The sequence below is a fragment of the Triticum aestivum genome, chromosome 5B (genome assembly GCF_018294505.1).
Source record: "Triticum aestivum cultivar Chinese Spring chromosome 5B, IWGSC CS RefSeq v2.1, whole genome shotgun sequence".
In the NCBI taxonomy this organism is placed as follows: Eukaryota; Viridiplantae; Streptophyta; class Magnoliopsida; order Poales; family Poaceae; genus Triticum; species Triticum aestivum.
Window position 1 is genome coordinate 536286225 of NC_057807.1, and position 26185 is coordinate 536312409.

General features: G+C 45.5%; 1 protein-coding gene and 1 long non-coding RNA gene across 4 annotated transcripts; both read right to left on the bottom strand.

Moving 5' to 3' along the window:
- Positions 1–4007: 4007 nt before the first annotated feature.
- LOC123116808 (putative G-type lectin S-receptor-like serine/threonine-protein kinase At1g61610) lies at positions 4008–9329 on the bottom strand. Its single transcript, XM_044537709.1, has 7 exons — positions 7988–9329; positions 7743–7844; positions 5251–5486; positions 4963–5170; positions 4651–4888; positions 4421–4571; positions 4008–4307 (listed from the first exon to the last, which is right to left on the bottom strand). The coding sequence occupies exons 1-7, from the start codon at positions 9327–9329 to the stop codon at positions 4008–4010; spliced, it is 2577 nt and encodes an 858-aa protein (XP_044393644.1).
- A 5936-nt stretch (positions 9330–15265) lies between these two features.
- Positions 15266–19703, bottom strand: LOC123116809 (uncharacterized). 3 transcript variants are annotated; one of them, XR_006457201.1, is made up of 6 exons: positions 19491–19703; positions 19249–19366; positions 18197–19117; positions 17483–17554; positions 17251–17402; positions 15266–15865 (listed from the first exon to the last, which is right to left on the bottom strand). It is a non-coding gene; the product is annotated as an uncharacterized lncRNA (long non-coding RNA). The 3 variants fall into 3 exon arrangements; XR_006457202.1 differs by lacking the exon at positions 15266–15865 and adding an exon at positions 16809–17126 and having other exon boundaries at positions 17483–17551; XR_006457199.1 differs by lacking the exon at positions 15266–15865 and adding an exon at positions 16809–17126.
- Between the last annotated feature and the right edge of the window lie 6482 nt (positions 19704–26185).

Consider the following 26185-nt stretch of genomic DNA (forward strand, 5'->3'; position numbering starts at 1 on the left):
TTCTTTTTTCATATTATGTTATTTGCACTTTGGATTTTCCTCTCTCGCTCCTGGACTCTTGTTTAGCTTGTTAGAGGGAATGATCCGCCCGGGGATCCGGGTTTTTTCCTTCCTACGATGAAGGTGCCTTAAACCAAATGAATATCTCAAGCACTCGAGTAAGCTGTGGACGCACATTGAGGACGAAGGGAACGCGCTTCTGTCCTTCTGTCATTGGACAGATCATTTCTTTTGGCTTTCTAGGCCATAGATTAGTGAACTTTCTCTTCTAATGAAATAGATCTTTCAAGTTTTCGTATGAGTCTACTAGTCATAGGTTTCTATTTTGTTAGTTCTACCGGAGATAGGTATGGAAGCCACTATGAGTATATATCCAGGTATGCTTCTAACTTCACCTCACGCCATAAACGGAATCCCTATCATGAGCGCAACTGTATTTACAAGTTCAGTAGCCTGAGTGAGCTTTCTCCTCAATATGGATGTGGTGATTGTTCATAAACTCCTTGAAAATCAGACAGACTTATTATCAGTGCTCCAAGCTCCATGTGTTCTAGGGCTAAGACTACGTTGGTGTAGGCTCCCCTTATCCTTCCTCTGGCATTCGCCGATCGATTTCTAAATGAGTGGAATTTCGATTCTCTAACTGCTCAAATAGCAATGGTTTCCTGTTCCGCATTGACCCTAGGATTGGCGGCTTGGCTTAAAGAATATGGGATTCTCTTTCCGGTGGAAAATGGCATCTGAAAATGAGACTGAGACCTACTTTTTACAAGAGAAAATTTGGGCATGTATATATCCAAGTTCTTCATGTGCTTTGCAAAATGCTGGGAAAAAATAAGTCATGCGCCTGGTGTCCAAAAACAACGGTTTTAGCTGTTAAAATCTTTCATTTTTTATATCTGACTTTTTTGTTGTTACACAAAGGTATTATTTCATTCATGAAAACTTGCAAGTATATGCAGAAGATATGAGGTGGGCATAAATTGTCCAGGATATTTGGAAATTTTGAAGTACCCACCAATCCGTATTAATTATTGCTGATTTTGTAGGAAGTTGTACTAAATCACTGACAATTAATATGGACCGGAGGAAGTAATTATTTTATTTTATTGATTGTTTGTCCCATAGCATAGCATCCCAGACTTATGTGATTCCGTGAGCCATCTTGCCCGAATTTGTTTTTTCTAACGGTCCGGTATGTACCGCTGAAGCATCCACTCATTACCATATTGAGATTCATGTAAACTTTACGGATATAATATGAGAAAACTTTTGATGTGCAATACAGAAGGTTGAATAGTGAAATACAAATGCTATTTGGATAGCTCGAGTGATGCAGTTGGTTATGTCTGGCCGTACTGCTGTCAACATCAACGGGGAAGTTGGCCCGTACTTCCCCACCGCCCAGGGGGTGCGCCAAGGCGACCCCCTGTCCCCCTTCCTGTTCAACCTGATTGTGGATGCTCTTGCCACAATCTTGGACAAGGCACGGCAGGCTGGGCATATCAAGGGGATCTGCCCGCACCTAGTCGGTGACGGGGGTATTACTCATCTCCAATATGCGGATGACACCATCCTCATGGTTGAAGGCTCGGACTCTGACATCCAAAATCTGAAGTTTCTACTCTTGTGTTTTCAAGAGATGTTGGGCCTCACAATAAACTTTGCCAAAAGCGAAGTAATGGTGCTAGGCTACTCCGGGGAAGAATCCCGGCGCATAGCCAACATGCTGAACTGCCATCTTGGCTCGTTTCCGACCACCTACCTTGGCCTCCCGGTTAGCGATTCCCTCCTCCAGGCAAAGGACCTTCGGCCCACGGTGTCCAAGCTCCAGCACAGGGTCGAACCTTGGCAGGGGAGGTGGTTATCCAAGGCGGCCCTGGTTGTGTTGATGAACTCCTCCTTGGTTAGCCTGCTTATGTACCTGATGGGATTCTATAGTTTGCATGAATCCCTTCATCAGGAAGTCGCCAAATACCTGTCTAGGTTCCTCTGGGCGGGACCAGATAATAGACAAAAGTATCACATGGTAAAATGGTCTGAGGTGTGCAAGCCAAAGGACCAAGGCGGCTTGGGAGTCATCTCGTCCAAGCGGATGAACATAGCCTTACTCTCCAAATGGCTATGGCGCATTGAGATGGGTGATGGAGGCTTATGGCTCCAGATCATCCGCGCAAAATACTTGTGTGGACAGCCTCTGGCCTTCGCCTCCCGGACGGGTGGCTCCCAGTTTTGGCAGGCAGTCATCCAGCTTATGCCGGTCCTACGTATTGGAACATCCATCTCGGTGGGGACGGGCACCAACACCCTGTTCTGGCTTGACCGCTGGTTGGGTGACAGACCATTTGCCCAACGCTTCAACGTGCTCTTCTCCATCTGTGTCCGTACGCATCTATCTGTGCATGCGGCCCTCGCTGACCTCGGGACTATAGCTTTCCGCCGTACTTTTGGACCGTTAGAACGGAGCCAATGGGACGAGATGCTCCAATGCATTGCTCTTAACCCTCCCTCCACGGAGGATAATTCACTATCTTGCTCCCTCGAACCAAGTGGGAGGTTTTCTACCAAGTCCCTATACCACGCCATGCTAGCTACCCCGGGCCAACCGAAATGACCCTTCTTTGGGAGATTAAGCTGCCGTTAAAGATCCGCATCTTTCTATGGCAATGGGTGCGAGGCCGTTTACCCTCGGGCACGGAAGTTAGAAAATGGAATGGTCCCGGGGATGGATTATGCCCCCTATGTGGCATACCGGAAGACTCCAACCATATCTTCTTCCGGTGCCGGTCTGCAGTCCTCCTCTGGAGCTGCATCAGGGAGGTGATTCGCGGTGATTGAAACCATGATAACCTCCCCGATCTATTTCAGGCGGTCCTAAGCCAAGAGGCCAGGACGCGCCCTAGCCTATGGGTAATAGTGGGGACGATAGCTTGGACTCTGTGGACGGGTCGCAACAAACTCGCGATTGAGCATGTGATTCCAACTCGTGCGACTAATTCTATCTACAAATTGTGTGGCTTTTTACAGCTATGGAGACCGCTCAGCAAGCGGTGTGATCGGGACTTCATCGACAGGATCATCTCGGCCCTACGCACCACCGTTGGAGCATTGGCGCCACCGCTCCCGCCTCCACCACCTGAGCCGGACTAGTTAGGCTATGATCCTGTTTTGGGGTTGTTTGGCTGTGCCCCCAGCATTCCGTCCTATGTTGTACTTCTGTTATGCCCTTGTGGTAACCTTTTTTTATTTCCTTGGCTGGACCTTTTGTTGGCCGCGATTGTCGGATATTGTTGTTGTGGTGGTTGCTTTATAATCTAAAGCAGGGGAAACCTATTTCGTCAAATACAAATGCTATTGTCAGGTGTGTTAGCTTTGTGCCAGGAGAGAGCATGAGAGATGGGGAAGAGGGCTGTTGCATGCACTCTCTCTCTCTCTCTCTCTCTCTCTCCATACAACAAACATAATTTAAGTTCATTGTCATTTTTTTAATGATCAAAATATTTTTAATCAAATATTTGGTTTTGAAACTCTTATACATTTGAAATCGTATTGAGAAGACCTTCAGAACAGGATCAATCTTGGAGTATTTGGATGATTTTTATTTTACTGTTTCCATTATTTTATAAATATATTTCATAGACATTACATAAAGGCAAATGAAATGTTTAACACGTTGTTTTGTGACACTCAGCTTATAGTGAAAGTGCTTTACGATGCCGACCAGCCTTGTTCTACACTTGGCTTATAGTTAAGTCGAGTAGCCGACGAAAAGCACTCAGCTTAAATCTAGTTGCTGACGACATAAGCCGAGTCATGTAAGCCAAGTGTTTCACCCAGCTCATAGTTAGCCACGTGGCCCTTGGCCGAGTACACTCTGTACGCTGCTATAACTGTTATTCATGTAGTGTATTTTGTCAGCTTTACAAAATAACTTCATTATTTTGTGAGCCATACAATTTACAGCGGCCTTGTAGGTACATCAAAAGCTGAAGACTTGCACAATTATTTCATCGCCCCTCTATCTGAGTAAGAGTAAAACTATTCACGGAAGTTTGAATATCTTCTCTTATTTGATCCACTTCAGTACTTCGTCGCGAAAAGTAGGCAGGGCGATTGGGGGATGTAAGTGTGCTGCTTCCATTCTCTAGGACGAACACAACAGATGACATGAGTGGCCTGTCATCTGGGTTATCCTGCACACACAAGAGTGCTACATGGACGCAAAGTAGAACTTCGTCTGGTGAAATATCTATGATAGATGAGTCTGGCAGTTCCTTGGTCTTTTCTTCGTTCCACTTATTCCATGACTAAACCAAGCAAGAATATGGTATCAGTATTCATGTTAACTCCAAAAAAATTGTTTCACAAACTTGATCCATTTTTAGAAATGAAACTTGAGAGAAGTCTTGTGTGTACTCACATAAACTGCAAGGCTGGAAAATCCCATGGTTTCACAATTGGAATTTCTCCTTATACCAGTTACAACCTCCAGTAGTAATACGCCGAAGCTGTAAACATCAGATTTGGTAGAGAAGACACCTTCCATTGCATACTCAGGAGCCATGTAGCCGCTGCTTGATCATACCCAAAAAATGAAATTATCTAACGTTATATGAACTTAGTAACATACATTTTTCAATGGATACTCACTATGTTCCAACTACGCGTTGAGTATTTGCATTTTGCTGGTTATCACCAAAGATCCTCGCCATACCAAAATCCGCTATCTTGGGTTTCATATATGAGTCCAACAAAACATTTCCAGCTTTTAGATCCCTATGAATTATGGTGAACCTTGAGTCTTCGTGAAGATATAGAAGCCCCCTTGCAATCCCTTTGATTATATTAAACCGGGTTGTCCAATCCAGCAACAATTTTCTCGAGTCATCTAAAAAGGAAACAAATGTAAGCAACAAGACGTTGAGTTCTTACGAAAATATGGTTTGTTATCGAAATATTTACCAAATAGGGTGGCATCTAAGCTCTTGTTAGGAAGATACTCATATATCAAGAGCTTTTCATCTCTCTCACTACAACACCCAAGAAGTCGAACCAAGTTTCTATGTTGTAATTTTGGAATTAGAATTACTTCATTCTTGAATTCCTTTATTCCTTGTTGAGAATCTCTACTTAGCCTCTTGACTGCCACTTCTTGACCACCTAATAATCCCTGACCCGAGATGTACATATGAACAAAACAGTTCTCCTAATTTTGAAGGAATAACATGAACTGGATATAGAACAAGATACCTTGTAGACTTTGCCAAATCCTCCTTGTCCAATCTGACATTCTTCGGAGAAATTGTGGGTTGCGAGGACAATTTCTTCTAATCTTACGAATGGAAAATCTTGATCATGAGGAGGGGTTTCTTCCCCAAATTCATTACAGGCATTCATACCACCCAATCGTATATTCTTGTGCATACTCCATTTTTTGTTCTTGTTTGCTGCCACAATATAAAAAACATTAACCTTCGAACAAGTAACTGCAGGCATAATAAGGAAACTGTTATAGATGACCCCTCGAAATTTCGATATTGTTGCTATGCCTTTTATAAAATCAGATAATGAAGAGGAAATCACCCATGAGGCAAGTTGCCACCATTTCAAAATTGCACACCAGAGAATATGGCTATACTTGACATAGAAAACGGGGTTCACACGTTTTTGTCAAAAAATGGTGGAATTTATTAATGCAAAAATGAAGCATCAAGTGGACACAATGTGAAAAAGGGTTTCCCCCACTTTATAATATAAAGCAACTTCCACCGATCACAAGATAACTGCTGGGGCGAAGAACACATCAAGCCCAAAAGAGAAAGAAAGAAGAACTAAATGCCAACAACGGCAGCTCGACAAAGCACGAATGATCCGCCACCACTGCACCCTCAAGAGTCATACCACTGCACACCAAGGCTCTGAAACGCCGCGTACCAAGCAGCACCTCCAAGAAGGGATGCAACATCGAAGACGCAGCTCCCGGACATGTCCAAGAGTTTCCCCCGACAGCGAAAAGGAGTGGGGGAAAGATGGTACCGACGCCCTTCACACAACACCACAACACTTATTTGGGGGTAGTTAACTGCCGAGAGAAATAGCTGAACAGGGGCGAAAAAAACTGTCGGGACATTTCTTACTGCCGGCATAAGAACCCAAGGGCACAAAAACTGCCGGTAGAACTTAAGCAAGGTGAAAACCGCAGGTGACACCGCGTCGGCGCCGGATGAACCGGCAGGGATTTCTCCCGCATCCCAAACACCACTACCCGCCCGATACGAAGCCAACCAGCCAGTGGCGGAGCTTGATCAGAATTATAGGAGGGGCTATTCAATCAAAGATTGGGCAAAACACCATCATTCCTATCTAATTATGTGCTAATAATACAAGAAATCTACACAAGCAGGGGGGGCCATGGCCCAGGTTGGCCCTAAGGAAGCTCCGCCACTGCAACCAGCCAGCTTACCACCCGCCAACATACGCCACCACGGTCTTGAAGTCATCCATGCCGCCTCACTGAGATCGCCATCACGAGGACTAGAGGATGGAGAGAAGAACGCCAGGAATCAGGAGGGGTAGCACCGGAGACACGCCGAAGGGAAATACCTCCACCGCCATCGTGCCGGAGGCCTGTGCCTCCAACACCATCGCAATAGCCGACCAGACGGGGCGGCAGAGGCACACCAGGCCACCCGGGCATGGTCAGGCCCATATCGGGCCTGCAAAGCTGCTGCCACCCCGCAACAACAAGCCGGCAATGGCACCGCCCCTACCCAGCCTCCCTATGCCCCAACTCCACCTCCAAGGGGCTCCGTCCCTAGCCGGTCCGCCCCAGCCCAGATGAGGCCCAAAGGGCCCAAGGCCGAGTAGGCGCCACCACCCCGCACCATCATGAAGCTCCGCTACCAACTGTTGTGCCGCCGAGCAACCAACCTCCCTCGCCCGTGCCAGGTTGCCTCGTTGCCGCGCCGGACTGCCGCCTGAGCGCACCACCAGGAGACACGCGGCCCCGTGCAGGATCGCCTCCGGGAGTGGAAAAGCGAGGCCTGCCGGGGCCGCCCTGGGCAAGCCTATCACTGTACGCCGGTGACCGCGGGGGGGGGGGGGGGGTGGTGGAGGTGGCGAGGGAGGGCCTCTGGAACGCGCAACGGAGGCGCGGTCGGTCGCCCACGGGGGCGACACGGTCGCGAGGGGGAAAGGGGTAAGAGGTCGTCCTCCTCCCATCAAGTGGTTACAAGGGGTTCACATGTTTGAAAAATGCACTTAACCTCCGTCGCAATAGAACGCGGGTAGCTGACAACCACTATACGATCGACGTATAGAGACTAGCATGTGGAATCCATATTAGTTGCTAGTAGATTGCCCATTATCGTTAGATTGATAATAGGGTAGTACCAGATGTATCTGCTCTAGTTTACATATACAAGTGTAATAGGGGTTATTTGAAACAGTTTTACTAGAACTCATCTAGATGAGATATAATTTAGTCTCATTCACCTTTTATAGCCATTGAATGTGATGCTATAAGATGCGTGTGTGCTGAAGTGGATTGTATCTATTCTTATTTTCAAAGTGAATGAGACCAAATTATATCTCATCTAGATGAGTTCTAAGTACCCCTATTTGAAATTAGGGGTATATTTTGACAGTGGACGATCAATTCCATGTGTATGTAGTTAAAAGTGCATTCTCATAGGCTTTAAACTAAAACATTATTTTAAGGAGATTTAACTAATTAAACATACCTTTGCATTTTAACCATGCAACATATATGCATATGAGTACAAGAAAACCACTGCTTAGAACTGGCAGCACAATCCTGAATGCGTTGCTCTTTCTCCTTTTACCTGCGCCGTACGTACATAGACCATAAGAAAAGTGGCAGATACAACTAGAAGCACGTTGGTGTTAAAAAAATAAAAAACTAGAAGCACGTTAGCAAAGACAAAATCAAGAGTAGAAATGACAAACTAGTACTACTAGTTTGTACCTGCTGCATTTGTATCTGCAAGTCGGAGATAGAGTGTCTCTCCTCCGAGGTCTGCGCTTATCTTTCCGGTGTCAATCAAATCCCCAGCCCACACCAAACACATAGTCGTGTCTCCTCCGGACCTGCCGCTGCTGACATTGCGATACACGTACCCCACACAGGAGCAGTTGCGGTTGCACTCTGCGACACACTCCTCAGACGTACTTGTGCCCCTTCCGACGAGCGCAAATTTACTTGGTGCCTTCATCCCCAATAAGGCCAAGTAGCTACCGCTGCACCCGTGCAACAGCTCCTTCCGCCGGCACCCTGCGAAGAACCTGCCACTGGACCACTCCTCCTTGTTTGTCGGCTCAAAGCCATCTAGGCACTTGCAAGTCGGGATTGGCGCCAACGTCTCATCGCAGTAGCCATACGTGCCACAGTAGCCATAGCCATTGCATTCAGCAGACGGCCACTTCGAAATGACATCCCACACCAATGACTTGCTGCTCCAGCTCTCGAACTGATACACGCCAGAATAGGTAAGGACTGACCTTGAGGGTGGCGCGCCGTCCGAGAGGCTATATGTGGCGTAGACCTCGTCACCATTGTCGACGAAGGCTACGTACACAATAAGATCACTAGCGTTCATGGTCGCTTGCTGTTGTTTGCGTACGCTCTTCACTTGGTACCCTGTCCATGGGGCACTACGAGCCACCAAGCTTCCCCCGTTCCACAAGAATGGTTCGAGGGGCGTGTCCGGGTCGACGCCGTAGGAGTAGCGCCCTGGGGAGGGGTCGTCGGGCCCCTTCCACGATACCAGACGGTCGGTAGTGCCTCGTGTGCTGTATCTGATTCGAATCTTCATCCCGGGGAGGATCGTGTCGGAGCGGTGGTCGAAGCTCTGCCACACCGTGGAGCCGTTTGACGACCGGATGACGAGGTTGCCCGTGTTCAGAAGCACTGCCGTCGGGGTAGACGAGCCCGCCCGGGTAGTGGTAATGTTGGCCGTCGTCCAAAGGACACGACCACTGTTATTACCTTCGGAGATGATGAGGTTGGAGGTGTTGGTGAGGGAAAGCATCGGTGTGGAGGGATTGTTGTTGGTGATTGGGATTTCACGGTTGGCAACCCACACAACGGTGAGCTTGGGGATGTTGTTGTACCATATGCCAAGGTAAAGCTTGGCTGGAGTGGAGTTGGAGGGGTTGAAGAAGCCCAAGGCGAACATGCCACCGTCAGAGACGATGGTTGTGCCAGGGGATAGCGCCTTGCCGGGGACAAGGCGGTCGTCGGAAGCACTCAACGGCAGGAACATAATAATCAGGGCCGTGGTGTAGCAGAGGAGAACTGGTGAATCCATTGATAGGTCACGCCAAAATCGTAATCACTAAGCTGTAACTAGATACAGGCTATATATAGATCCTGCTAAATGGAGTAAGCACTGGCGTGGAACCTTGGTCTTACAAAGGACAAAATACTCGCAGGAACGCAGCATCCACGAATGTCCGATTGCGGACGCAGATGATTAAGAGCATCTTCAACAGCCGCGCTTCGTGCCGCGCGCAAAAAACCTGTTTGCCGCACGCGCTTCGGCTGATTTAGCGCGGCCGCCAGCGCTGGCTCCAAGAGCCGCGCTATAATGCAGCGCGCGCCGCTCTAGCAGCGCACAAAAATACAACGCGCGCGTACAAAAATACAACGCGCGACTCGCCGGGCATTTAACATATATAGCATTTTGGACACAAAATGAGTTTGAAAAATTCATCAAAATGCAATGAACATGTGAAATTTGACACAAACAAGTTGATGAATAAAAGTTCATGCCCACAAGTTCAAAATATGCCCACAAGTTCATCCAACCAAGTTCAAAATGCAAACTAAAGTTCAAGACACAAATGAAAGACACATCAATCATCTTCCTCGTCTTCGTCCTCATCTTTCGAAGACGATTCTTCCGCCTCCGAAAATGAATCTTCCTCCCTAACCTCATCACGCACCGCATCATGTGAAGCTCCGACAGTGTTGGCAAGATCTTCAACGACATCTTCATGGGAATGTGTGTGAGGAGGCACATCGAAAGATATTCCATCCATGGCGGCCGGAGGTGCACCCATGCCTCCATGAGAGAAGCAAAACTCATGCCTCCCATGGCGGCCATAGCGTCGAAGGGTGCTCCAAAGCCACCCATGCCTCCCATGGCGGCCGGAGGTGCACCCATGTCTCCCATGGCTCTGAAGCCACCCATGCCTCCCATGGCGCCAAGGCCACCGCCACCCATTCCACCAAGGCCACCGCCACCCATGGCGCCGAGGCCACCGCCACCCATGGCGCCGAGGCGGCATGCCGCCAAGGCCACCGCCACCCATTGCACGGATCATGGCTCTTTTTTGGATCAAGACTTCTTCACAGGCAAGGTTGGCATATTCCTTTTGCGCATCATTGAACAAAGATGTGTCCAAGAAGAACAAGTGCTTCTCCCATTCCAACAACTTAGCTCGCTCCTCCATGCCCACCTTCCTCTCCTCTAATGCCACTTTCCTCTCCTCGACGGCCACCCTGCTCTCCTCGGCCGCTGCATCTTGGTTCCTTGCCATTTTCCTCACCTCGTTGGCTTCTTTTCTTGCCTTCACAATAGCTTCCATAGCATTTTTGAGCTCATCATCTCCTTTCCTCTTCTTCTTTTCGGTTTTGTCTTTCTTGCACCCATCCGGTTGTTTTGGCTTCGAGTATGAAACCGAGTTGGGTGTGGGGCTTCTCTTGCCGTCATCACTTGATGCATCATACTCTTCCTCCTCCTCATCATCATTCAACTCAATTGTTCGCTTGAGTTTGTTGCTCAAATGCAAATCATCCAAACCATCACGCTTCTTCCATTTCTCATCATCCTTCAACACTTCATAGCAATGAGGCAATGTAAAGATCCTTCCTTTCTTGATCTTCCCCTTCTTGGTTGTCCTCACCTCTTCTTTGAACAAGTTTTGTGCAATGTTGTACTACATGAAAACAAAGCAAGTTAGCACTTCGGACACCAAAAACAAAGCAAGTTAACACTACATGCGAATTGTTGGAGCCAACACCCATAGTTGACATGTATGCATCATCGTTGAGACTACAAAGTTTTTTGAACAATGCAAATAAGCTATCTATATGATGCATTGAAAAAATAACAAGAAAATAAAAGTTGGAATTCTTTTCACCTTGGGGGCATTTCGTCGAACACGTGGTGCGCGTCGGCGGCCGGCTCAACGAGTGAGCTCGCCGGCGCTTCGGTAGCCGTCGTGCCCGTCAAACGCCCTGCAAGCTTCTTTCCCCACGCCTTCGAGCTGCCGGAGCCGTCCGCCGCCTTGTTCTTCTTCGCGGATGTTTTGCCCTTCTTCGGCCGTGCCGCATTGGGGAGCTTCGACGGTGTGGCGGCGGCACGGGACGGCGCCGGCGCGACGCCACCCGTCGCCGTGGTCATCCGCGGCGGCAAGAAGAGGCTGCGCGCGAGGCCGACGCTCAGCGAAGCTCCGGCGGTGGCGACGCCAACGCTCCCCTCGCTAGGATTTCCGGCGGCGGCGGCGGCGGCGGGGGGGTCGCGACTGTACAACGGGGTGAGCAGGGTGCCGGTGCGTGCGTCCATGGGTGGCAGGGCGCTGGCGCCGGCGCGCGCGGGGCGTAGGAGGTGGAGAGGAGAGAGTGCGGCGCGAGCGCTCGAATGTGTCGCGCACGGAACAGGGCGCCCCAAATACACCGCGCGAGATAGCGTACCCGATCGCGCGCCCAACTCCTTATACAGCGCGCGTTGTTTTTGCGCGCCCGCTGGAGCCACCCGCCGGGTTGCGCGCGCTAAAACGCCCACTTTTGCGGCGCGGCGCTTGTTTAGCGCGGCTGTTGGAGATGCTCTAACTAATGCAGAGTTGCCCAGTTTTAGAAGAGTTGGTTTTCGAAGTCGGCATCTGTTGGGATTTATAATTCAGCAGCCCACGTTGGAGTTAGGCTGCCAACATCACTGCTGACTACTCCTATATATAGCTGGATTTGTTTATAATTGTTCTTTAAGTCACCATGGATGTCGAGAGCATTGCTTCCCACAAAAGGCAAAATCTGTATTAGCAAGACACACAGATCTAACTCAAGACTATAGTGACTAAAACATTAAACTATGCTGACCGGGCCTGGATCATATGGCAAATATGTGGTTGAATCCCAGTATTTCAATTGTTGGGCAAACTGGGTTTAAACGAAACGGCTTGCAAGGGGACGATGGTGGTGCCACAAGAGATTGGCTTGCCAGGGACAAGCCAGTCGTCGAACATGCTAAATGGCCAATCAATCTGTAGCCAGTAGGCTATTGATGCTGCACCATGGTTAGCATGCATCGTTGGTCACAAGCAAAAAAAATAAAAATGCCCCGACGACTCTTTCCCGAAAAGCGTCACTCTGTATAACGACGTAAATCGATCTGATACTTCATCATTTATTATGTATTTATGTTTCAGTGTCGCCATTAAGTGCATGAACCACAGAACCACACTAAATCACCTTGTACAGTGGCTACTGATGATTGTAGGGAAATCCATAGCATGAATAATATTATAACATGAACCTTTTGAGAATATACATGAACATCTTTTTTATTCAAAATATGGACATATTTTTTGAGATATACTAACAATATTTGATCATGAATATTTTTTTATTCACAAACAATTATTTGGTATGTGTGGACACTTCTTTTTCAAACAATTACTGAACACTATTTCCAGAAATATGTACATAATTTTTAAATACAAATACATTCTTTCAAAATCACATGAACCTTTTGAAAATATACATGAACAATTACTTTTCTTCAATACATGTGAATTGTTTTGTCTGTAACACCTGGACCATTTCTAAAATTACATGAACATATTTTAAGTGCCCGCTATTTTTTTGCAACACTAATATTGCTTCACTTTTTTAAAACTAATTATATAAATGTAATCATTTTTCTGAATTTGTTATCAATCTTTTTTTTGCATGCTAATACGTGTCTCATTCATATCATAAAGAACAAATATGACAAAACTGAAAAGATAGCAGCACATCCCTGAGCTTGACACCAACGTACGTCACCTGCCTGCGGCACCCCCCCGGCAGCCATCGAAGGAATGATGAATCACCACCTCACTCGAGCTCGACGCGTCTCCATCACCGACATGCAGCTTTTTAGACCTCCAAGGTGGCTCACCAAAAATGAAGCCCTTGCGGTTGAACGAATCAGACCGAGGCAACACCCCGGACACGCCATCGAACTACAGATCTGTCACTCCCACCACGACTAAGACGCCGAAGGAGGAAAGCATATCTGCCATCTACGAACCACGAGCTCAGCACATGTTCCGTCTTTCAGATGTCGTCATATGCAGACCACAGTCTGCATCGGCTCCTGGACTACCCCCAAGCTCCGCGCTGACGCTGGAGCAAACGTCGTCGCAACGGCGGAGCCCGAGGACACAGGTCCACCACGAGGATGCCGTCGCCGCCACGCCATTCTTGCTTGAACAGGCTGGTTTCCAAATCCATCCCAACCATAGGACCGATGACCTTGTTAGGGAAGGATCCAAAGAATCTTTATTCAGCACCGTCATCGTTGCCGCCGAAACAAAGACGATGAACACGTCCACCACGAGTTTCTGAGATCCGTTGAACTAGCTTGCTTCGCTGTTTCAGGATCCACATTCCCGAAAGACGTTGAAGCTTGCCGGTGTTAGATTTTACTTTTTGGTAGTAGTGGAAGGTGTGAAGCTAGTCCGGTTTTCTGATCTATTCGTGATCTTGGGTTCTCGGTGAGCAAGCGCAGTTGATTTCTTCTTTTGGCATCAGGATACGGCGGAATTGATGGAATCTTGTTATGTTTCCAGAAATAATTCAGGGTTTGGACCAGACTAAATCACCGCCTCCTTATGATTGGATGGAAATTAGGGCCACCAGGAGAACGCCCGTGCGTTGCCACGGGCCTTTTAAGTTTTTAATCTAATTGCATATATATTCCCTATATTGTTGTATAAAACTCCGTGATTTTTTGGCTTCCAAGGACATTACCTTGGGTCCCTTTTATTCTTTTTTAACATCAACATTAGTCATGTTTATCTCTCTCATACTATGCCAAAAAAATATAGAGAAATATACACCTTTTGTAGTATCATGTGCGATATATATATATATATATATATATATATATATATATATATATATATATAGAGAGAGAGAGAGAGAGAGAGAGAGAGAGAGAGAGATAAAACAGTTATTTGTATGTATCCCTTCTGATTATTTAAAATTTGATGAGTATTCAGTCCCATCCATCATAGTTACGTAGTGATTTTGTCAATTGACATTTTCAAAGCATCATCGAAAGCAATTAGCTTTTATTTTTAATCTACAAAAGTGAACATATAAAAAGATTTAATACAACTTTGTACTAATTTTGTATTAAATCAACGACACTTATTTTGGGATGGAGGGACCACTAAAATTTTAAATTAAAATAAGCTCATATGTGTTATGTAATCATTGATCGACACTTTTTAGCCGAAGTGAGTTGCATCGTTCTTTTCGTTGACAGAGTCGCATTCCAATTTTAATAAATTTTAGGCTAACTTATAAACCACTTTTTGGTAATTATTCTTTAGAAATAACTTGTTAGGCTATGTGATATTTGCCATTATATAGAAAAAAACATGTGACATTTCTCTCATAGCAAGCTGTCGCTTTTCCCTCTGAAAAAAGGCAAACACCGCTCGTTTTCCTCCTACCTTAAAAAAGGAATTCACTCTCTCGCACACACTTCACAGCACAATGCTCACACTCACGTCTCACTCTCCTGACCTGCTCTCCCCGTCACAGCTTCTCACTGTCACCTCCTCTCGACACCACAGCATTCTGCCATCTCACTGCCGTCTTCTCTACCCTCCACGGTGTCCCTTGCGTTGCTACGAGCTTATGGGGGAATACCATCTTGTAATCTTTAAAATTATGTCCATTTATCATGCATGCTTTGAACATATAATTTTGATCTACCCACGCGCTCCATTGCCTGCCAATGTTAAATAATCATGTAAAAGGAAAGAGAATAAAATTAAAAGTGAGTCTACAAAAATTAGGAAGAAAAGAGGTCGTCGAATCAAGGTCCTCGTCACCGTCCTACTCCTACTGGCCAATGTACGAATCTGGTTGCTGGTTGTATGTGCCCGGCTGCGTACGCGGCTGCTAGGCGTGCACCACCGGCTCCGAGTCATCCACTGCCCGTCCTTTTAGCCTCCTTCTCCGCCTTTGTCATGAATCATCTCCAATAGTTGTCTATCCACGTCGTCATATGTCGTCTCACCCGATTGAGACGTACGCATGAACAAAGAGCGGTCACAGAGATGATCCACTCCTGGTGTCCGCGACCAGTCGAGTTGCGGTGATGCCAATCAACGAAATGAGGTGGTGCTGTGTTGACGTCAATGTAATATGGCACGTGCCCGACAGCGATGGCCGAGGACTACCGACCGATCTGCTTGGTGACGTTTAAGTAGCGTGGCTGATATTGCTTTGGCCAGGGAGTGTGCATGGAAGGCGACGACGGCGACACCCCTCGTTCGAGGCCCCAACTAACACCTGCACCGCGTCCACGACCCTGCCCGCCTCTCGAGACACCCTTCTTTTTGCCGGTTGCCCCTCCTCTGCCTTCGCTTTGAGGCGGCAGGCTTGTCATGTCGCTGAGTTGATCTTCTGGGCGGCCACCTCCGGAGCTGCCACAGATATAGCTACTGTTGTACTGATTACTCTTTAAGATAAGCTACTTGAGTTCAGACACATGCATTAAATAATAGGGCTAATGATAGGAGCTTTCTTCTTTGACCTTATCAACCAGATGTTCATTTTTGGCTGCATCCAAAAGATAGTAATGAAAGGGTGTCTAGAGGTTAGACTATAAGTAATGGTGACATGTAATGGTCTGAGAAATCAATTCAAATAAAGTGTCTGAAAACATCATATGTCATGGTCATATTTATATTTTCTAGCATGCAGATGGACGAATTCAGCGTATCAATATAAAAGATGAATCAACATGTTAAAAGCATATCAAGGGAGCAGTGAGTTGGCGGCTCTTGTCCTCTTATTCCATCTTTCTGCATTTTTATTAGCCTTTGAATGCACCAGTCTTTGCAAATAAGCCTTTTTTGTGTGATGGGCGGCTACATCAATATTTTGTCAAGTGATGTCCACCTAGATTTGTTTGCTGAAGCCACTGCTCGATGCCCACTAAAAATATTGAATTATAAACATTGAATTAAGCTTTCAAATTGATTAGGTCTCTATCTCAGGGAATGCAAGAGAAGTACGTGCCCAACAATGAAGGAAGACATAGTTTTTTTTTAAACTCCGCCATCACTGTCATATGTTTTTATTTCTCTAGGGACCGAAACAAGCACCCAGAGTTATTCTGCATAAGGATAATAAATAACAAAGTGATACATGTCTTCCCTTAACCCAATAAGGTGCAAATAAACATAAATATGACCTATCAGGATAATAAGGGGATAAAAAGGATGTAAAAAATTAACCACCAATCGTAAGAAGCAATATATTATCATTCTGAAAAAGAATCACTATAAATTCTATTAAAATCCTTTTTTAAATAGGGGTTTCCACCAGGTTCTGAAACAAGCATAAACAACCGTATTTAGTGCATGTTAAAGCAGTGTTACATGCCAACCACTATATTAGAATACCATATTATCATTGTTTTTAAGGCGTCCCGCCTTGGACGCTTAGGCGATAAGGCCCCCCCCCCCCCACCCCCCAGCGCCTTAGGTATATGTGAAATGGAAGTGTGGTATATGTGAAATTAAATACAAAAAGAGCACAATTCGTGCTTATATTTTCTTTGTTGTGATATCCACATTACTGAAAGAGTTTTTTCTTTCTTTTTCTTCTCCTTTTGCCAAGCAGCGTATTGAAATGCACGGAACTCAGTGAAGGAAATAAAATTTCATGTTCAAAACTCACAAGCTTTAGCTAAAACTTTATTATAAAATTCTAAAGTTCTTTAAGAACAACTCCCCAATCTACAGCTCCATCTGCTTGTCCATGAAAGGGTCCCCAAATTGGCTGGGATTACGAGAGCGAGACAATCTTCAGAATGCTAGTTACACCAAAGTTGTAAGAATAATAAATTAGCGTACAATAAACTTGTTATCTACACAAACAAAAATGCACTGCTTTATGTACTAAAGGGTCCAAACGGATGTAGCAGGATCATTACTAACCTGTAGCTGCAGCATGGGAGAGGTCGTGAGTGGATGTGCTTGCACTGCATGCAAGAACTCTTCCACAACATAGCCTTGATCAGTACAACAAGCTAAAGCTGAAACTTATTATCCATCCATGTGCTAATCTATGAGACTCTCACAAAACAGTCCTATATATACATGTAAATATTAGTTCTAATTTGGCTAGCTAGGAGGAGAGGTAACTAACCTACAAGAGTTATTACAGTACCTTGGAATTAAGGCCGGATGAGGATGAGGACCACCAGAGTAGCTGTTCCCTCATTTTTCACAAAATACCCTTCTTGGAAAACCACAAGAGAATACACCAATCAAAATTTGAAATACCCTTCTTGGAAAATCACCTTTACTAAAAAGGTTCATCGCGTTATGCACAAGCAAGCGCACACATGCATGTATTATAAACAAATTTTGCTTTTGTAACAAGCAAGCAGACACACATGCAAGTATGATGAACAATTTTGCTTTTGCTTTTTTACTGAAATAATATCATTATACGTTTTAAAATATCACTTGATCCAAGTCGATGACTCGGTTTCATTTTCAAGAAAGATCATAATATACATCACTATGAGAAATATCAAGTGTCATTGAAATTTTGAGAAAAGGGCATTATCAGACTGCAAAGATGCCTTGAACTATGAAGACCAATCTCTGAAACAAAATAAACAAACTCCATCACATCCTACTGAGAACATTCTGTAATAAAAGATTGACATGTCGAAAGATGATATGCCAAGCTGATGGCGATGAAAGATGGGCTGTTGCACCGATCATTGCATAGCCTTTGAGCTTGCAAGTTCGCAACATGGATGAAAGTTGTATGAATAATTAATTACACGCTGAACTTGTTATCTACACAAACAAAAATGCATTGCTTTATGTACAAAAGGAGCCAAACGGATGTAGCGGAGTCGTTACTAACCTGCATCTGCAGCATGGGAGAGGTCGTGAGTGGATGTACTTGTGAACACTGCCTGCAAGAACTCTTCCACAACATAGCCATGATCAGTACAGCAAGCTAAAACTGAAACTTATTTTCCATCCATGTGCCAATCTACGAGACTCTCACACAACAATCCTACACATGTAAGTATCAGTTCTAATTTGGCTAGCTAGGAGCAGAGGTAACTAACCAGCAAGAATTATTACAGTAACTCCAATCATTGTAATGCAGGTGCAGACATCTTACATTCTTGTACGACATGCTATATTTGAATACTTGCTATATAAGAGTAGAATCATTATACTTAAGCCATAATACTAATCCTTAATCTACAATTCCGATGAGGATTTGCTGCAAAAAAATATAGTCCCAATGTAAATATTCAATAGGAGGAGCAAACAAAATCTTTCAGTTCACAAAGTAAGAAACCGATGCATAGATCATCATTAATAAACCTGCAAAGAACTGGTTTGGGATAAACATTTTAATGACATGTGTTCTATAGACTCCCACAACATCACAAAATAAAATAAAATAAAAGGTATGGAAATAAACAGGAAGGGATGTTAACTGTGTTACAAAAAATCAACATTATTTATCATAAACTTTTGCTGGAAAACTGATGTAAAAAAGCCTTTGCTGGAAATTAGTGATTAGAGGCTTAATAAGTAACAAGGGGAGGGATATCTAGATAATTTGCAGTGCTGTAAACTGAGCTAGTTCATTGTGCCGGTGTGATGGCACTACCCGTGGCAGGACACATCCCTTGAAGCTGAGTATCGAGGTGGGCGTTTTCGTTGTGGCGCCTTGGACCTTGAGGCAGGCGAGGTTGCAGTTGGCACTCCAGCCGTCAATCACCGGGTACGGACCCAAGCACGCCCTAATGGCCGCCTCCGCTTCCTGGAACGTAACATGCCAAGCATCCATCCAGGCATAGCATCAACTAACGGGGCTGAATTAAGCAAGAAAATTAACTACAGGAAGATCAATCGATGATGAGGGGAGGAGAGAATTGTTTGGGCGGTACTCACGAATCCGCCGCCCTTGGATCTTCCAGTGCCCTTGTCTGCGATGACAACCTTGAGGATCTCGCCGAAGCGCGAAGTGGCCGCACACGTCCTCCTTGCTCCAACTCTTTCACACCAGACCCTGTAGAAAGGGAACCATTCTCTTTGTAGCATGCAAGGATGCGAGGGATTGATAGATGGAGAAGACAAGGAATCGAGCCATCAAGGGATGCAGAAGACTCGAGGGATCAAGGGATGGTTCAAACCTATCAGGCCGGCTCCTCGGCGGCGGCAGTGCGTGAGGCCGCAGAGGTGAGGCCGGCGTTGGCTGTGACGGCGTCGGCCAGGGCCGCCCGGGCCACAGAGGAGTCACCGGAGTCGAAGGGATGAGGTCAAGGTCGGACGAGGAGAGGACGGCAGCGACCACACTTTGTCTAGTACAACGCGACCACACCCTTGGGGATCCGCGGCGGTGGCGGTGGCATCCCTGGGGATCCGGCGCGGCGGCGTGCGGCGTCTCTGGTGATTCGCGACGGCGGTGGCTTGTGGCGTCCCTGGGGATTCGCGGAGGCGGCAACGGTGTGCGGCGACCTAGGATTCGGCGGCGGCTGCCGCAGTGGTGGCGGGGAACCCTAGACAAGGGAGGCCGAGGGAGAGGGAGGAGTGATGGACGGCGGCGGCGGAGATCGATCTGCTATGGGAACGAGGGATCGATCCCAGGGTTTTTTTTGCACCGGTTTATTTCGATGGAGGGTAGAGCAGAGGTGGTAGGATGACGAAAAAAAACGGTGATGGGAGGATGACGAAAATAAACCAGCGAAAATTAACCGCGCGGACTATTCATCAACTCCTCCATTAGAAGTAGAGATTCTGATGAACACATGCACCACATGACTATTTATAATTTTGGTTGTAGCAAGTAATTCAACGCCCAATCGCGCCGCTTGAACGGCACACAAGAATACCGCTAACTAATCGCCATTTTCACGGACGACCACCTAATGCTTGTATATCTGATGAAAAATCACTATCATTAAATTGTTTTCGTTAACATCTTGAATTTTCTACAAGTATTCTTAATATCTTATGTCTGCTACTTAGACTGCAGCCGATGCAAATAACAAGATTAATAACAGATTCATAGGTAATTAATGACTTCTAAACAACACATGAGGAATGACGATTTTGTTCAGCCAGACATTTTTTCAGAAAGGGGAATGTCATGCGATACACATAGAGCATTTTTTCCAAGATCATTTCGACAAATCTAGAACCAAAGAAAAAGTATTTCATCGGCCCTCTATCTCTGTAAATGTAGTACTATTCACAGAAGTTTGAATATAATTTATAATTTTCTCCATCTGAACACTTTGTCGCGCAAAGTAGGCGGGGCGATTGGGGGTTGGAAGTGCAGTGCTTCCGTTCTCTAGGATGAACACAACAGATGACATATTTGGCCTCTCATCTGGTTTCTCCTGGACACACAGAGTGCTACATGGATGCACAATAAAACATCATCTAGTGAACAAGCACTCATACAGTAATCCAAATAGAGAAGACAAAGGTGATAGAGACAAAGCCAACTCTCTCTCCTTTCGCTTCCTTTCTCTCTTTCTCGAGCCTCTCATAGCCGCTCTCCCTTCTTAATCTTTCTTTCTCTCTCAAGCCTCCCACAGCCACTCTCCCTTCTTCGGTTCTCCCTCTTCCTTCTCACTCACGTGTTCCTGCCTCTCTTGGAGAGAGATCCCTTCACAACACCTCTCTCTCTCTCTTATTTTTTTCACGCACAACACTCCTCTCTCTTCTTCTCAAATCATCCCTTTCTCTCTGCTCCTTTTCTCTCTCTTCTCCTGTTTCTCTTACGAACACCTCTCTCTTCTTACAACACCCTCTCTCTCTCTGCTCCTCTTATCTTCTCTCTTCCTCATCTCTCGCATCACCTCTCTCTCTTCTGCAGGTATCTCCATCATTTTGTCCGCATCCTCTTGTTCTTCATTCTTGGAAGCGATGCTTCTCTCTCACACCACCACGTGATTATAGTAACATGCATGCAGACAGGAGACAGGGGGCAGGAGGTGAGCTTGTGATGCTTCACACATCACGAAGTGAAATGTATGGTATGGATAAAGGGTACCGTGGAGGCCGAGCTAGGCTACAACTTCTCGAAACAAGATTTGGTACCAGTTACACCATCTAAGCTTACAAGACGGATATAAAGTGTGTCGCCACACACTTGACTAAACTCAGTGGGAATTTTTCCTGTGTCAACCAACTCCTCGGCCCACACTAAGCACCTTGTGACATCTCCACCGGACTTTCCGCTGCTTAGGTTGGTGTACGCATAGGCCACACAAGAACAGTTTTGGCTGCACGCCATTGTGCACTCCTCGAATGTACTTTTGGGCTTGCCAATGAGAGCAAACTTGTCTGTCGATTTCATCCCTAATTAAGACAGTATAACCGCACCTAAACCGAGTTTTCACAGCGATTTGCGTTTTAAACCGTCCGTTCTCGCGATCCGAGCGTTTCTGGCCGTCGGATCGACTTCTAATCGCGAACTGGACCAGCTGTCCTAAGGGCTGCTATTCTGGAAGCCGAAACCGTCGTTTGTGGTTAATTGGGCCCGCGCAATAGAGTTGCTGCTACTACTCCATGTGAGCTCTCAAAAGGATCAAGTTCCGCGAACACCTACCTAAGCTGCTGCTGCTACTGCTCACGTACTAGTTCAGTTTCTTTTGTTCTCTGTCCTCGGTTGCTACGTGCACACGAGGAATTTACCAGGTGCATTTATTCTAAGTTCGTTTGATCCGCGTATTAAATTCTGTCAAGAATTTTTCTATCGGCTTGTACTACTTTGTGAACACAGATTTAATCTACTCATGGTATCTATGAAATATGATGTTCGCTGCTGGATCATGACACAAAGTTTACCCTATGGCAAGTCGAGATGCGAGCATTGTTGGCGCAAGCCGATTATTAGGATGCACTCAGTTTTTTTTCAAGGTGGAGTTTTGAGGATTATGGTCCGTCGGGATAATGGATGCAATATTGCTGTAGTTATTTGAAGAAAACAATTCAGTTATCAAGAAAAAAAAGGGTATGGAGGAGGTAATTATTAAGCCTGTTGGTAGCCAGCATATACTCTATTCTCTCCATAGTATTTTGTTGTTATGCATGTGAAGGTTTTGTTTGATATTCATGGTCGTGATGAGAATCAGTTGAGGTGCAAGAAGGAGATTGGTTTGTTTCTGCTAGATACTACAACATTTAGCGCTGTTAAGTTTCAAGTGCAATTCAGTTGTCTTTGCTCTTTCAAGAGGGGTCTATTGCAGAGTTGAAACTCCGTTGCATGTTAAGATGGTTCCTTCATCCGACAGTTGTTCTACAAGGACAGTTTATGACCATGTCATGGATTTTCATTAACCACTACAAGTCGGCAGTTTTTTTGGATGCACGCGATGCCATCCGTACCATATGCTCTTGCTTGAGTATTGTTTGCCGAGGTTTGTGCTTTCTGTTTTGAAGCACGTTCAGATTCCGTGATATGAGTTCTTCACAATGCGATGTGCACCAAGATGTTGCATTATGAGCTATGCGCTCGTTCAGGCACCGCAGGAGATATGATGACTTATGTCATTTGATGATTGAGCAGTTTCAGTTGTTGAGGTCAGTGGCACAGACTCAGACTTTTTTTGGGAGACCAAGTTTTGTTAGTCTGCTTTGTTGATAGTTGTGCTGTTTTCTAGACGACCTACTGATTGATTTGCTCAATATGACTTCATGAGAAGTTTATCAGTCCTATGAACGTTTCCATGCACAAGGTTTACTTGTGATAACCTTAATTGAGGAGTTGATGCTACCTATGATTGTTGTAAGGGATTTCGTCTCAAAGTGGAGTGTTATTTTATTGTGTTCCGAATCCCATACAAGTGTTGTACTACAGATGGAGTCCTACCGGACTACGGCATGCCAACCGTGCTAGACGTAGCATGACTACAACTCTCTTTCGTGTCCACCAAGAAAGAGAGTTGTTTGCCCCTTTATATAGTACCAGCTAATCATAGAATAGATGAGAGAGATCTCCCCCAGATTAGCACATAGAATGTTTGTCCTCTCGTGTAATGTAATACTCCTCCCAATTATAGTGATACGCCTTCGTGCGTTCCGTGGGTTTCTCCCGCAAGGGTTTCCACGTAAAAATCTGTGTCTCTTTGTCTTATTTATTTCTCGTTATTCTCTAACACCCTCTACCTCCCAAAGCCCATTCTCTCAGCCTCACTCAGCCCTCTCCTTGTTAGTTTTCCAGCCCATTCTCACCCTGTCCCATTCCATTATTCCCCTCGCCCAATCCAATCAACCTAGACGAAACAGCTCTACCGACAGGCGACAGCGCCGCCGCCAGTGAATCCCTTCATCCTCTGCCTCGATCACTACCTTCATCCTCTGCCTCAATGCTGCTACCTCCCCATGTCGCCTCCTTGTCCCGCTGTTCTATGCCAGCCGAAGGTGAGAGCAAGATGAGAGGATAACTGGAGGAAGAAGGGAAGGAGAGTAACATCTGGCTCCCCTCGATCCTTCTCCTCTCGTGCGCCACCGCCGTGCCTCCTCTCTGGAGGGCGAAGGGAGGAGAACGTGAAGACCAGGAGAAGTGTGACGTCTCTCATGATGAGCGGCCAGGGCCGGCCCTGAGGGGGGGCAGAGGGGGCGGCCGCCCCGGGCCCCCAAAATCCAGGGGCCCCCACCCAGGTATGCAACAACTAAGCCTAGATTGGTTATTGGCCTACGTCAGGAAAAAAAATGAAATCGTTGGGCGCTGGGTTGTAGTCTTTCGCGTACAGCAGGCCGATCGACACACCCCAGCCATCGATTCAACCGGGAGCGAGTCCTTCACGTGAAAAAAGGGAGCGATCTATGCGAGCCTTTCCAATTCCATCAAGGTAATTTAGGCAGCCGCAGATATTGGAGCCCTAAGCCGCCGCCGCCCGGCGACGTTCGTACTGGTATTGCCGCCTCCTCCCTCCTCCCTCCTAGTAATTTCCTTCCTAATTAGCTGTTGATTTCAGTTCCTATGTCCCCCATCTGTAATTCTGTATAGGCAGTATAGGAATACGTCTAATCTAGTTTGCCGCCGATTTCAATTCTGCGGACCCCCATCTGCAATTCTATGCTGGCACTTGGCACATGCACTAGCGCTCATCACCGAATCAACCATCAGGTAGTATATCATATTGTCGTTCCTTGATGCGTAAGCCGGTAAAGTTCACCAATTGATGCAACATTTTTTTCCAGCATTGTGCGTCATTGTCGTAAAGGAAACAAGACATATGCATCGGGTAGAGATAAAAGGAAAATAAATAAGGCCGTGCATAAATTGGTACAATCACAACACGGAGATATGCACAAATTTCTCAAGAGTAAAATTGGTGCTTCCACTACTTCGATAAAGCAAGATGATGAGTTGGTGATGGTTGCCATAGAGGAAGAGCAGTAACCTATTGGGAATTCAGAACATGACCAGGGAGGAGAAAATGTTGATATCAACATTAGAGGTAACAATGTAAGCGGCTTCGAGAATGTAAGCAATTCATCATATGAACACGCATAGTCTGCTAATCTTGATGAGCAACATGTTCATACTCCTAATATTTATGATCCAAGCAATTGGGACAATCTTGATACTAAAGCAAGCGATATTTTAGTTGAAAAGGGGTTGTGAGAGAGGAAAAAAAACGGAATACCTTGTCGATGAAGCAGGAAGACATTTTTCATATGCTCATATAGGAAATTAAGCAATGGGGAGAAACATGATAGAAAGTGGCTTGTTTATTCAAAAGATCTTGACAAAGTTTTTTGCTTATGTTGTAAGACCTTCTATTATAGTGTCTGCTTTGGAGATTTTCGAGCATTTCAGAGAAGTTGATTGCTATTCTAATATCTCCACTGCTTATCACATCTTATTTACTGTGCTCGTCACGGTCGCATTGGCTGAAAGAAGCTTTTCGAAGTTGAAATTATTGAAGAATTATTTGAGGTCAACAATGACTCAGGAGAGGTTAATGGCTTTGCTGCATTTTGCATCGAGAAGAAATTACTGGATCAGATTGACATCGATCCTATCATAAGTGACTTTGCATCGAGGAATGTCAAAGAAAATTTTAAGGTAATATATATAAATTATTTGATTCGCGTACTGATTTTGAATTCATTTAATTGCTATTGATAATATTTCATTGTTATTATTACGATGTCTATATTAAGGGCCCCGAGTTTTAGTTTCGCCCCGGGCCCCCAAAATCTCAGGACCGGCCCTGTGAGCGGCGGCCCCCGAGACGACAGCTCGCCCGGCGGTGAGCCGGTTCCCTAGCGCAACTGTTGTCTAAGATGGCCGGCGCCCTTTCGTCCTATAACAGCGCCGACACGGAGCCATGCCTTCCCGTACACCTGCGAGGAAGAACTACAATATGTGTTATGGAATGCATTTTTCCATCCCATCTCACCTTCCACAAAGTTTGATTCAGATAAACCTGATATTAATACATAAATAAAATTTTAGTAGGTTTAGCGATCTTATAGGGCTCGATTTCCTTTTTATTGTGCAATGGTTACAGAAGAGAATGAAGCTTCTAAGATTAATGTATATACGTTTTTCCTTCTCTGTCGGATCTGAAGGATGGGCTTGTCTAGGATCTGTTACCTATTCCATTTCTCTATACACAACCACAAAGACAACTTATATCTCAATACATGTTTATTTTTGGTGATGCTTATTATTTATTTGTCTTGAAAATACTGTTAACTTGTATTTACTACATCCATTGTTGTGTATGTTGTCATACCAAACCAATTTGTATCTGCAAACCTTGCTCTCACCGAATATATATGAGATTTCTCCTGCGTACAAACTAATATATGGTTATGATTATAAAAATTTAATAAGTTTAATGTGGTAAAGTATTTATGA

Excerpts from the sequence above, each read along its gene's own strand:
- LOC123116808 (XM_044537709.1), bottom strand. The coding sequence starts at position 9,329 with ATGGATTCACCAGTTCTCCTCTGCTACACCACGGCCCTGATTATTATG. Across the intron at positions 5,487-7,742 it reads TGCATGGTTAAAATGCAAAG|TTACTTGTTCGAAGGTTAAT; the intron begins GTATGTTTAATT and ends TTATGCCTGCAG. Across the intron at positions 4,308-4,420 it reads TTTCCAGCCTTGCAGTTTAT|TCATGGAATAAGTGGAACGA; the intron begins GTGAGTACACAC and ends TGCTTGGTTTAG.